The sequence below is a fragment of the Chelonoidis abingdonii genome, unplaced genomic scaffold, assembly GCF_003597395.2.
Source record: "Chelonoidis abingdonii isolate Lonesome George unplaced genomic scaffold, CheloAbing_2.0 scaffold0003, whole genome shotgun sequence".
Classification (NCBI taxonomy): domain Eukaryota; kingdom Metazoa; phylum Chordata; order Testudines; family Testudinidae; genus Chelonoidis; species Chelonoidis abingdonii.
The window spans coordinates 295210-308698 of NW_027424264.1; the positions used below are offsets into that span (position 1 = coordinate 295210).

At 40.6% G+C, this 13489-nt stretch overlaps 1 protein-coding gene across 2 annotated transcripts in view; it reads right to left on the reverse strand.

The window, feature by feature from the left end:
* The window catches only part of LOC116830167 (3-phosphoinositide-dependent protein kinase 1), a 156568-nt gene that overhangs the window by 31389 nt on the left and 111690 nt on the right, over positions 1-13489 (reverse strand). For both annotated transcript variants that reach the window (XM_075061299.1, XM_032789472.2), the window contains 2 exons: positions 2784-2892; positions 850-941 (listed from right to left, as the gene is read on the reverse strand). In XM_075061299.1, coding sequence (XP_074917400.1) covers positions 850-941; positions 2784-2892 — 201 coding nt within the window. The remainder of the gene's footprint in view (positions 1-849; positions 942-2783; positions 2893-13489) is intronic.

Below are 13489 nucleotides of genomic sequence, written 5' to 3' on the forward strand. Positions count from 1 at the left end.
TTGTACTTACAACTGGGAAACAGAAGATTAGAAGGACTGGAAATAGATCTTCTCATAGCTGAGAGAGCACAGAACAGACAAAGACCCAAAACCAAGAAGCCCCCACAAATTCCCTCCCTTAAGCTTTGAAAAATCCGGTTTCCTGATTGGTCCTCTTGTCAGGTGTTTGGTTCCCTTTGTTAACCCTTTACAGGTAAAAGAAACATTAACCCGTAGCTATCTGTTTATGACACCAACAAGCAATGGTAGCTTTGTCGGTGAGAGAACATCTCCCACTGACAAAGCACTGTCCACACCGGCATTTGTCGGTAACATGTTTGTTGGTCATGGGGCGTGTTTTTTCACACCCCTGGCCAACAAAAGTTTTACCAACAGAAGTGCAGTGTAGATGTGGCCTCACTTTAAAATGTACTTTCTTCTCTTAGAAAGCCACTAGGATATGGTTCATCACAAAGGCTTCTTCCTTTAATGGAAAGCAGATTGTTTTACATTAGATGAGAATGCTGTGGTCGTTGTGCTTATCCAGTCCCACCCCGGATAAGAATTTAAACAGTAATTCTTTCATAGTTAGAGGGTCTCCATCACTTCATATGTACAGGATTTAAATTCAAAAGCAGAGAGAATGGAGGTCACCAGGCACTGCAGGGCAATAGCGTTCAGTTTTCTGTTCTTAGCCAGCAGAGCTGAAGCCACTATGCAGACAGCCAGAGTCTCAAATCTTACTAGGGAAACGGTGAGCGAAAAAAGCATCCACTCAACATCAGCAAGGGTATGAATGATGGACATTAACAAGAACCAGTCTCACCTCTTATGTCAGAATTAGGAAGGTGTGTTAGGAAACGGCCTCACCTGTGAGATTTTGCTGTCTCTCTCTCTTATTTTGTCCTTTACCAATTTTATTAGTGATGTGATGTTGTAGAATTCAGCTTCTTCCAATACACCTGGTACGAGAAGAAACAATTACGCTTGAAAAGATAGTGTAAACAAAGACTGCAGGCCAAGGATTCCTAGCCAGTTTCTGGGAGGCTCTCCTTCACTGCATAGGAAATAGTCTGCCTCATGAGCAGCTGCTTCAACAAGATGAATGGGTCTGACTTCCTCCACTCACCTGTAATTCATAGTTTAATTCATTCTGAAGAACTGTCCTAGAACCAAACCCAGAAAAACTTTACAAGGCCATTTCAGGGAACTTATTCTAGGCTCAAAGAGCAAACACAATTAATGAAGTGTTTTTAAAGCAACACACACACTTTTAGAAATGGCCCAATAAAAAAAGTTGAGTTTCTAATAGAGTATCCCTTAAATAAAAACACAATAAATGTCATTGCAGATCAGACCAGGGTTCATCTAAATCCAGTCTGTGAACAGTCCCAGTTGCTTCAGAGAAAGGTCCAAAAAATTCTGCAGAAGGCAGCTATGGAATAAACCAGGCCACAGGGAAAGCTTCTCCCTAACTGCCATTAGTTAGAGATTGTCTTATGCCCCAAAGTTGCTCACAGAGGCCTTTTTTTTTGGCTGCCAACACCACACTGCAGTCTCATGTACAGAGTGCTGTCCATTCTCTTTCAGCATTGCCTGCTTTCTGCCTCATATTGAGCATGTGTGTTTCACAATAATTTTCCCAAGTTTAAATTTGGTTATTTCCTACTCATGTTCCTAACCTCTCTAGTTTCCTTTTGTATCATCTCTCAGTCCTCTCATCTCCTCTCAATTTAGTTTCAATTACATAAGATTCAGTCAATGCATGCACAAATGATTAACCTGGATGATACCAGAAAATTTACAGGGAAACCTAGACTTGCCCGTTGACGAAGGACTTAATTTCCAGCAAGTGCAAATACTATCATCAGGTAATAAAAAGTAACGGGATGAAAAGTAGAATAGTCTTTCAAAGAAGGTGGTGGGAATCCCATTGCTTAGGATACTTAACACTAGAAGGGAGACAGAACAATTCTGCAGTGGCCCCCTCTTGAAGATAGATATACATTTTCTAACTTCTGTCACTACTTCCAACCAGTCCAAGACCATACAGTTTGGGTATGCAAGACTAGGGAGAATTGACTGGAGCATCTGTATTGATGGTACATTAGTGGCTGGAAGATCATTCATGTAACACAGTTGGGAGTGCCCCTGCCTGTGGGTGTCTTAACTGCAGTGCCAATCAGTTTTGTGGTTTGACACAGCATCACAGTGTGAGAGCGATACCCCAAGTTGGGGGGACAGAGGGCAAAGCAGTGCCACAGGCCAGGTTGCACCCCATCACATGGGTATGAATCGAGGCCCATGAAGGAGCAGATTCAGAAAGAGTGTCCCCTAACTGGTGTAGTTCACATCTCAGAAGATCCCAGCTCTCACTTGTATTTTCTTGCTTTACATCTTCAACACCTCATTTCACAGCTATCCTTAAGAATACTGGAAGGGTCTTTCTTCCAAGACTATCAGTAGAGTAGGAAAGAGGTAGGGCTGTCACTGTTAAATGATACAAGGCACCTAACTACCATGACCGAATGTGCGCCTCCTAACAGTGTTTCCAGTTCACGGAGCAAGGTCAAGAATCAAACTCAGGTCTGGGGACAGCTCTAACCAACCTTAAGCTACTTAGTTTTGTCTGAGACAGGGTAAAATGCTGCAGAGATTTGTCTGCAGTGTAACTCAAAGATGAAAATGAAAATTGATTTAATAAAACCTTCCTTCTACAGGCAAGCCCACTTCTCTTTTGTGGTTTTCACAGCAATTACAATATTGAAAAAGAAGTAAACAAGAGATTTGGTTTAAAGTCCTACCTTCCTCAGCTAGGTCCTTGTTAATAACGAGTTTTCCATGTCTGAGATAGTTCAGTACTGGCCCAAAGTAGGTCGGGTCTCTGTCTATTAAATAGGCACCTGTTTCATCCTGTTTAAAAAAAAAAGGCAGCCAAGAAAGCTCAGTGGATTAAATACCCAAGAGACTGGTGTGCTCAGTTATATCTACAGTTAAGATCTACAGTTAACAAGTTATATTAGAGCAGGGGTTCTCATGAGAAATGTTTTGGTGGCCTCAGAGTGTGGCCACCAACTAGTGCTGATGGCTGCTCTGACAATATTTCCTAAAATACTCAATTACTTAAGGAAAAATAAATAAATATGCATATACACATACCCATATCATTGTAATTTATTTATGTTGGTTTTTTTCGACAGACTCAGTAATAAAAATAACATAGTATTCTCTGTTCCTCAGTGGACCTAAACAGAAATGAAACAAATAATGTGTTTTGCATGTTCCTGTCCCTTTTTTGTTGTTGTTTCTTTTGCTTTTTTTTGGTTGCTTATTTGTTTAAGCCTTGATAGTTAGTAAGTCTGTTTCTGTGAAAAGTGATATTTGTATTTTGTTAATATCACTTTTCACAGCAGCAGACTTGCTGGCTAGCAGGGAGGCAGTGAAAAGTGGTATTAACGAACATACAAATATCACTTTTCGGAACAGACTTACTCAGCCCTGGCAAGCTGGGGGATAAATTAAGCCCTGGATGGAAAGATGGGTATGGAGGCAGATGGGGGGAGGTGAGTCTGGAGACTGAGCCTTGCAGCTGCGCAGCCAGGGACTGGGGCCAGAGGTGATGCGTGTGTGCGCAGGCGGAGGGAAGGAGCCAGTAGTAACTGGGGCTGGATCACGTGGCCCAACAGCTAGAGTCTGAAACCCTGCCGCTGGGGGTCAGAGCCCAATGCCGCATGGCCAGAGCCCGGGGCCAGAGGAGGCAGCAGGTGGGGTGTGGGTGAGCCTGGGGTCAGGGCTTAAAGCCTGCTGCCATACAGCTAGTGCTAGCTGCCTGCCACTGCAGGTCTGAAGCCCAAGCCCCACCGCCTGCATGTTCCTCCAGTGTTTGGGGCTCCAGAGGGGGACAGGGCCGAATCCTTGCTGGCAGCCCTGGAGGAGGGTCCACTGCTTTGTCCCCTGCCTCACCACCCAGAAGGCTGTGGCCACACAAAAAGCTCCTGTTGGCCACATTTCAGAAACGCTGCATTAGGGACTTGTCACGGTCAAGACAGTCCCTTTAATCTCACTGGTTCCTCCTCCATTAAGAGAGAGATAAAAAGAATTAAAATCAGAGTTAAAACTTTACATTGACAAACATAAGATCACTGTAGGTATAAAACACTCAAACTTTTCAAAGTTAAAATAAAATATCAGTTGAGGTTAAAAAGCAATGCTTGAAAGCCAGAATGTTGCTCTGGTAGCTCAAAGAAACAGAGCAACAAAGGCTACAAATAATACCAACACCAACATGAACTCATTTCCTTTGTTCAAACTTAACCTCAGAGAGAACCCTACTAGTAGGACTCCTGGGGAAATTCTGCGCCACTGCGCAAGCGCAAAATTCACATCTCCTGTAGACTCCCCCCCCCACCCCCCCCCACATACATTCTGCTGGAGGTGCTGCAATTACACCTTCTGCCCACTCAGGGATGCTGTGGCACCAGAAAAGAGAGCAGCTGGCTCACAGGCCGGAGCTGTCAATTATAGAGAGGAAGAGGGTAGAGGCCGGGTGGGGAGGCATAGGATAAAGGGACGGACAAAGCAGGGCACACACGGTTGCTGTGGGGAGGTCACAGAGACTGGAGTTTAGGACTAGTGCGGGGGGGACAGACTTGGGCAGGGGCAAAGCAGCTGACAGATTTGAGCCGGGGCTGAACGCGAGGGGGATGCAGGGACAAAAGGGGACAGATGTGCCTGACTGAATGAGAAACATATTAATTTTTTGGTGCAGAATTCCCCCTGGAGTAGCGTGGGAATAAAAAACAAAAACAACCTTCTCCCCCCCCAAGGCTTTCAACTGCATATATAATTTACAATACAGTAGTTTAATCTTTTGTTGTAGGACAATATACCTAAAACCCCTCCTTTCAGCCTTTTTTGGATACAAGGTGATAGCATGGGGTGGACTGAGGAAAGGTTGCTTGTGAAAGATCTGGCCTATGATCCACGTAGTCACATGAGGGTCAGGTTACCAGCCTGTAATTACTGTGTGGATTAAATGTTTACAGTATGGCTTGTAGTGATCTGTGGGATAGCGAACAAAGCTTGAGAATTCCACTTGCAGAGACATTAGTAAACAATGACTAAAACAGGGTTCAAAAAAGAACTAGATAAGTTCATGGAGGATGGGTCCATCAATGGCTATTAGCCAGGATGGGCGGGGTTGGTGGCCCTAGCCTCTGTTTGCCAGAAGCTGGGAATGGGCAGCAGAGGTTGGATCACTCAATGATTGCCAGTTCTATTAATTTCCTCTGGGGCACCTTGCATTAGCCACTTCAGAAGACAGGATACTGGGCTAGACAGACCTTTGATCTGGCCCAGTCTGGCTGTTCTTATTCCCAGTCAGAGGACTAAGGACGCTAGAATCAATACTTCCAAAATTTAAGTTTCCATTTTAAAAGATAGCATTCCAAATGTGAATCCATGTGATCAAGGTGGTATTGCTTTCCCAAGACAGCAGATATCTCCAATGTTTTAAGTAGCATGGTGAAGTTAAAATTGGTATGCATTTAGATAAAATGTATCCATATTAATAAAATCCAAGAGAAACATCTGATGAATGAGTACCAGCAAGCTATAAACATGCCCAATAAAAACTAAAGTGACTAAAAGACGACGACATGATCATGGTATGTGTTATAGATAGTATATAGAAGGTAGAACGGGTAAATATTCACTCTCACTCAATACAGGAGGGAGGCGGGGCATGAAACCATCAGGGAGAACATTTGAAAATGAGAAGAGGGAGCACTTTTTAAAAAAACCTACACAATGCACAGTCTTTGGAACTCATTGCCATAATACATCATTGAGACCAACAGCTTAGTGATTAGACAGACATACAGATAATAAGCACACCAACAATTATATAGAATTAAAAACCTCATGAGTTTGGAGGGCTTCAGTCTTGTGGAACATTGGTTCATCGTCTATGGGGAGAGGGGGTGCTATAGTTTGGACGGACTCCATCTCAGTAGAAGAGGGACAAATCTCCTTGGGGACAGGTTAGCAAGAATAGTCAGGAGAGGGGTTAAACTAATAGCAAAAGTGAAGGGATTAAAATAACATGTAAAGTTCATTTTAATTCAACTAGTACAATACATCAAGATTTACTGTTTGTAGGCCTTTCTATGTACATCAGCTGTGATTTTTATAGCATCTATAATCCCTCAGGTTTCTGATCTACAAAGTTTGTTCCAATTGTCATCCTCACTCAGGGTGGATCAAAAAATTGATTTTTTTTTTAAAATTTGTTGAATTTAATTTGAATACAGATTTAATGTTAAAAATAAACCTATTTAAAGTTAGATTGTCAATTTCAAATTTATTTTAAGGCCTTACTCTCTCTAGTCTATTAAAATCATTTAAATTAAATTAAAAACATTAAGTGTAGCTATACAAACTAAGAATCTGAATAAATTTAAGTTAAACTTAAGTGCTTAAATAAATGTGTATAAATATACTGTATCCTCCCGGTTTGTGAAAAGAAGCACCAAATTCAGCATAAAGGCTATATTTATTTCAAATCAGCTTGTGTTAATGGTTATGAGGCTCAACTTTTCTTTAGGAAAATAACTAAAAGGTACAAATACAGAAGATGTTTAAAATCAATGATTTAACATAAAGGTTTTCTGCTTGCTGATTTAAATAATGATTAAAATTGATGATAGTCACTCTTCATAAACTAAAAAGCCAGAAGGGATCATTGTGATAGTCTTCCAGTGTAACACAGGCCAGAAGACTTCCCTGAATTATTCCTGTCTGAATTAGAGCATCTCTTTTAGGAAAATACACAGAGTTGATTTAAAAACAGTCAGTGATGGATAATCCACCATAATCCTTGATAAATTGTTCCAATGGTTAATTACCCTCACTGTCAAAAATGTATGCCTCATTTCCAGTCTGAATTTGCCTAGCTTCAGCTTTCAGCCATCAGATTGTGTTCATTTCTAAATATTTGTTCCTCATATAGATATTTTTCAGACTATGATCAAGTCACCTCTAAACCTTCCCTATTTCTCCCTGTAAGTTAATACACTGCCCAGCACAATGGGGTCCTGAACCTGACTGTACCATATTAGTGCCAAAAGATATCAATTATTAATTACAATAAAAAGCTTAATGAAACAAAGTTTTAGAATAAAATGAAAATGAGGAAATGCAAGAGTTAAAGATAACAGTTACATTCACAAGGTTGCTTTGCATGTGAAGATTTTCTATTAAGGGGGCTAAATGAGTGGCCTGGTTACCCAGCAGTTCCCTTTGAAGTCAATGACCTCCCTGGGAATTGCTAGTACTCAGTATTTTTGAAGTTGTACAACAGCTACCCTATATACCTGGGATCTTATCGCTCCTCAGGAAAGGAACTGAGTCCTCGTGTGTTTGTACAGCACCTAGCACATTGGTGCCCCACATTACAAAGAGCCACTCCCTCAAACAGCAAATGGAGTGAAAGTGGATCTTGGTTTATCCTTAGACCTAAGGACTGGATTAGGGAGAGGACTGCACCCTCACAACATTTGCATTTCCCTGTTCTCGGGTGAGCTGCACCTGATAAATGCCCTGGGCACAGCATGCGGTAGAAAAGCCAATTATTAGAACTTTGTGTTGCTGCTGATCCTCTGATAGAGAAGCAAAGATTCTTCCTGTAGACTGGCCTGATGGATATATGAGAGTAAAAACTGAAGTTTAGAGATACAAACCAACTCCATAGCTTTAAAAATGCAGTTACTAGGGCTAAGGTCTTCAAGCTGAATATGAACTCATGGATAAATATGCTGAGTGCTCTCAAGTCAAGGAAGGGGGTAAAAACCCTTGTCATCTCTGGGATAAAAAATAAATGGGAACTGAATCCCAGTATATTGAGACCTCTATTCTATTGAACCAAAATGTAAAAGGTGTTTTCATCCTTTTGCTGTTCCTGTGAGATGGACAGGGAAGTTGATGGTTTGGTGGCATGGAGTGGTACCGTACTGGAGGAATTATCAAATCCATGTCACCTCAAAGACAAACAGTGGTCTCCAGATACGGAAGTGGGAGTTGAGAAAAACAGCCACAATAATTGGTTCAGGGATCAAGTGCACCTTTAAACATTCAGTTTGCAAAAGGAAGAGGGCCATGAGGTCATAGATGATGATCTATGTTTCTGCCTACAGGATCTGGATGTCTGCCCACTGAAATAAGAAGGCTGAGACAACTTCTGGAATTTGAATGGTGCTTTTCTTTTGAAGGGCTGTCAATAAAGGACCTGGGATCTCGACATTAACTTCAAATTCTCTAATTTCTCCTGTGTCTCATCTGTGCAGACACTAAAGAAATCTAGGCCACTTTAAATGGGTTATCTTGCACCTTTTATGGACACTTTAGACAGCCAGCTCATCTGTTGGTCTGTAGTCACTACTGTTCCCAAGTGGCTGTGCGCCTGAGGCATCACAAGCAGATTTTAATGAATGCCTCTGCTTCTTATAAATCAGGCATCAAGTCTTCCATGAACTTCCTTAAGCTCCTCAGGAAGATGGTTCAATAAAACGGATCTTCTCAGAATATTACAGAACAACCTTGATATGATGGACAGCAGTCTTACAACCAGTTATACAGATTTTCTCCATCAAGGGTTGGGGAAAATCACATAACAAAAGTGAAGAAGAAGAAGAAACTGACCTTTATTTCTCATCCAATATCTTCAATGCACTGGAAATAAATTTGCAGTAGTCTGAAAAAGAATAAAGTGATGCAGGGCACAATACTGCAAATTATGCATTCAACCTCTTGTAATTTTGAAAAGTTCAAGTTCATGAACTTTTTATTTTATGAACTCATCTGTCTCCAACTGGTTAGTAAAATAGAGATTCACTAGTTCATACAGAGCCAGCAGAGGTGAGAAAGGAATCTGACATCTGGTGCAGAAGATCCATCTTTCCAGGGTGGTTTTTCACTCTGATCCATCTATTACTTGGAGTCATTTTATGCAATTTTCCAACCTCCGATTTTTCATTTGTTTCAGAAAAGAAAAGCAAGCCCTTCAGGAGAGACTTAGTGTAATCAATCTGCCTTCCAGCAAGCTGTCACGATGGAGACTAGTGCTACTAGTAAATCCTTGTCCAATGACCACAAAGCCTTCATCGATGACTGCAGCCAATCTGACTAGTAAGTTCAGTTCCAAGATGCCAACTAACCTTCAAGTCGTTTCTTGACATCTGGAAGCATCAAACCAAGTGCATTCACAACTCTGGTGAGCAAGTCTGGGAAGGATTTAGCCGTTCCAGGGTGACACCAATGATGTGTATTACCACACCCTCTGGAGAAGAAGAGTTATTTCGATTGTAGCCCATAGCCTCTTCCACAGGAACATGCTCTTAATTACCTGAGAAGTTGGAATCGACTTTTAAGGGGCAGATATGCTTTGGTAGGCTTAGAAGCTGATCTTACTTGGGTTAGCACAATATGGTGGGGAAAGACTAAGAACTTGCCTCATATTTTAGACCCCAGGGCTGTGTTGCCCATGAAGGTTAGCTAGCTATAGAGGACAGGTGCTGAAAGGACAAAGTGGAAATCAGTGGTTCCCATTAAGAATGCAAAGAAGGTGGAGGTTTAAACCCTGACAAAAAGGGTTATACCAAAGTAATCTATGTTGAAGGGGAACAAAGGAAGGCATAGTTTTAGGAGTAGTGAACTGAGGGCCCTCCTGAGCCTAGAAGTCTGTAGCATTTAGATGGGAATTCTTTGCTCCAAAGGCATCCTCAGAATGGGGCGGGGGGGGGGGGGAGAGGGATCATATTGGTCTTGGGTTTGGCTGACCAGGAGATGGATCCGGACATGGAGAGAGCAAAACACAGTCCTCCAGTTGCAGAGTGCTCCTTGTCAGGAAAGGATATGGACTGTTTACGCAGCGGGAGACCAAAAACAAAACTAAGTTTAATAAAATGGTAATAATGGCTGTCTTTAACTACTTGCATATCAATTGGTTAAATATCAGCCCATGTAACCAACTCTTCACTGCATAAAAATGTACTGATGTAAAATACTAACTTTAACTATCACTGTATAAAAAACTATTTGCTCTTAAAATCACTCCATTGCTAGTACAGAAAAGAAATTTCTGACCAGTTAGAAGCAGATGAATCAGAAGATGTGCTGTCTCACTGTTGCGAAGGTACATGGACCCATCCTCCTGACACACTCAAACTGTTCCAAAGTAAGATGAAATCCACCCCCATCCACACAACAACAGATTCCAAGGTAAGAAGGGATCACTGTGATCATCTAGTCTGACCTCCTATATGACAAGCCACAGAATTTCCCCAACATAATTCCTAGAGAAGATCTTATACAAAAATATCCAATCTTTATTTAAAAATTGCCAGTGATGGAGAATCCACTGTGACTCTTGGTAAACTGTTTCAGTAATTACTCTCATCATTAAAAATTTACACTTTATTTCCCCGTCTGAATTTGTCTAGATTCAAGTTCCAGCTACTGGATTATTCTATACCTTTGTCTGCTAGATTGAAAAGCACATTACTAAATATTTGTTCCCCATGTAAATACTTACAGATTTGTAGAGACTTCTAGTCATTTTCCACAGATTTCTGGGCTGTAGTGCTATCTACAAGCATATCCTAAGAGCAGAATCTTCTCAAAGATGGATTTTCACAACTACTGTAATTTTGCTCGTATTTCCTGTCCTTTACTAAAAATGTTCATCCTTTATATATGTACAAAATATTCAAAATCTTTCTGATCTTTAGAAATAATGTCATATTTGAATGTACAATGTAATGCTAAGTACAAGACAACTAGTTATCTATTTTACATCCATTTTACAAACTGCCCCATTACTGTCAAATTGCTAAAGGCCTCTCAGACCTATATTCTCATCTTCAATTTCAGCCTGACTTCAACCTTCTTTAACTAGTGAGTTACTCCTGGGAGAATTCTGTGCCAAAAAATTAAAAATTCTGCAATAAAAAAAATCTGTGCACAATATTTTCAAATTCTGCAAAATTCTGCTTAATTTTATGTGTTAAAATAACACAATATAATCACACCAGTTTCAATTATTTTTGGTCATTTATTTCAAAATACCTGTCAATAAGTATGTCTGTAACAATATAGACAAGAAAAGAGACTCAGGATATGTTTTTTGACAAATAGCTTCCTTACTAGGCATATTAATACAGAACTCTAAGTAATCATTCATTTAAAGTAAAATACAGACGTGTATTTCCCACACCCCTCTGAAGTAATGCAAAGGCTTGGGGGAGATAGGGATAATGGAGGAGCTGAGGGAGAGGGAAGTAATTGCTGGGAAGGAGCCTGGGTGTGAGCTTGGAGAGTATTGGTATGGATTGGAAAGTGTGGAACAGGTTTTTTTTGGGGGGGGGGGGGAGGAAGGAAAGGTGTGTGTGTGTGGGGAATTTGTTAGAGAGCTTTCTCCATGCAGACGCTGGCTGATCCCTAGCCTTTCCCATTCAGTCAAGCACCCTCTCTACCGTCCCCATGTGGACCTGTGCCTCCCTCCCTTCATAGCTCTGCGCCTCCACTCCCATTCAGCCCCTGTCCCAGTCTGTCTTCTCTCACTAGCCCTTATGAAGCCCCATCTGAGCCCCCAGCAGCACCACGGTCTGTCTGTCTCACGACCTGGTTTAACAGTCGCTGTGAAGAAGGCAGGCTCTCTCTCTTCCCTAGCTGGGCAGGAGCTGCTGCTGCTCTGTTCTAGTCCCATAGTGCCCTCTGGTGGGCAAAAGGCAGGACTGAAGCAACTTTCTGGCAGAAGTTTTTCTACATGAAAAATTTAAAATATGCACAGCTCATTAATTATGCATGCACACAGTGGTGCAGCACTCCCCAAGGAGTGGTGAGTGGAACCAAAGTACATAGCAATGAGATTACACGTGTGTGTTATTAGAGATTAACACATTGAGATCTGATAGCCTGTGCTCTTACATAAAAGTTTGATTAGCAACACCCTATCATCTTGTCATTAACTACACACCAATTACTAATTTGCAACATTTCAGGCAAAGAAATGGTTTAAACATCACAATAACTGATTCATAAGCATATTTTCCACTCTATCAGAGTCTTTAATGAAAATACTGAACAGTGTGGACCCAAGAGAAACATATATCCTCCAGTTTGTCAGCAAGCCATTGATATCTACTCTATGTAAATAGGCACATAACTGGTTCAAAGGCTCTCTTATAATATTTCCATCTAAATTTCATTTCCCTAGTTTGTTTATGAAACTTTCATATGGGGCAGGGTCAAATGCTTACTAAAGACTGTATATATCCTACTTACTGCTTCCTCCCTATCCACTAGGTCAGTTAACTTATCAAAAGAGAAGATAAGTTTGCTCTGACACGATATGTTCTTGATAAATCCATGTTGGCTACTAGAGTCATCTCTTTATCCTCCTTTAGGTTAGAATAAACTGATTGTTTAATAAATTGTTCCAGTATCTTTAGGGTATCAAAGTTAAGCTGACGTGTCTATAATGGCCCAGCTTTCATTTTTATAGCTACTATGTTTGCCCTTCTCCAGCCCCCTGGTACCTCAACCTTCCTCCATTAGCTCCCAAAGACAATTGCTAAAAGTTCAGAGATTGCGCTGGCTAGTTTCTTAAGTACTTTAAGATGAACTGCATCTGGCTCGTCGATTTACATACATTTAACTTATCTAAATATTCTTTAAACTTGTTCTTTCCCTGTTTTGATCTGAGATACTTCTCACATTGTGAATATTAACTGTGTTAAGCATCTGGCCACAATCAACATTTTCAATGAATACTGAAGCCTCATAAAAAAAACAAAACAAAACAACCTTCACTATTAAGTAAATGGATCTATGCTTTCCTTTTTCTAATATATTGATAGAACCTTTTCTTATTGCCATTCCCCCCCCTTACTCATTCAGTGCTTTAGCCTTTTGGATTTTGTTTCTAATACGCTTTTCTTTTCTTTTCTTTCGTATTCAGTGTATTCTTTTGTACAGCAATGGCATAGCTCAGTTTCAGAATTCACAAATTGTAAACTATGGAATCAAGACAATGCAAAATTAACATGACAGGATTTAAATAAAACATCTATGCACCTGACAAATAAAAGCTTACTCAATAAATAAAAATGACCCAGAAATTCAAATAGATACAGATCTTGTGCTCCTTTTAAGAGATTTGCAGGGCATGTCAATAGAAATGGTCATAGGTGTGGTATAAGACCCTGAACAAATTAACTATATGGGTAGTCTGTAGGAATTGGCCTGTTCCAACACATATACTCATATTACATAATCTTAAAGGATTTCTCTGATTATGGTACTGCAAACACCCCTGAATGTTCTGTTAGCATAAATAAGACTACCAAAAAAAAAAAAAAAGAAAGAAAGAAAATAAATGCATATCTGTTCCCAAGAAATGAAACCTCATACTTCCTGCTAAACTATATGGGATTCTCTTCAATCTAAAGTATTA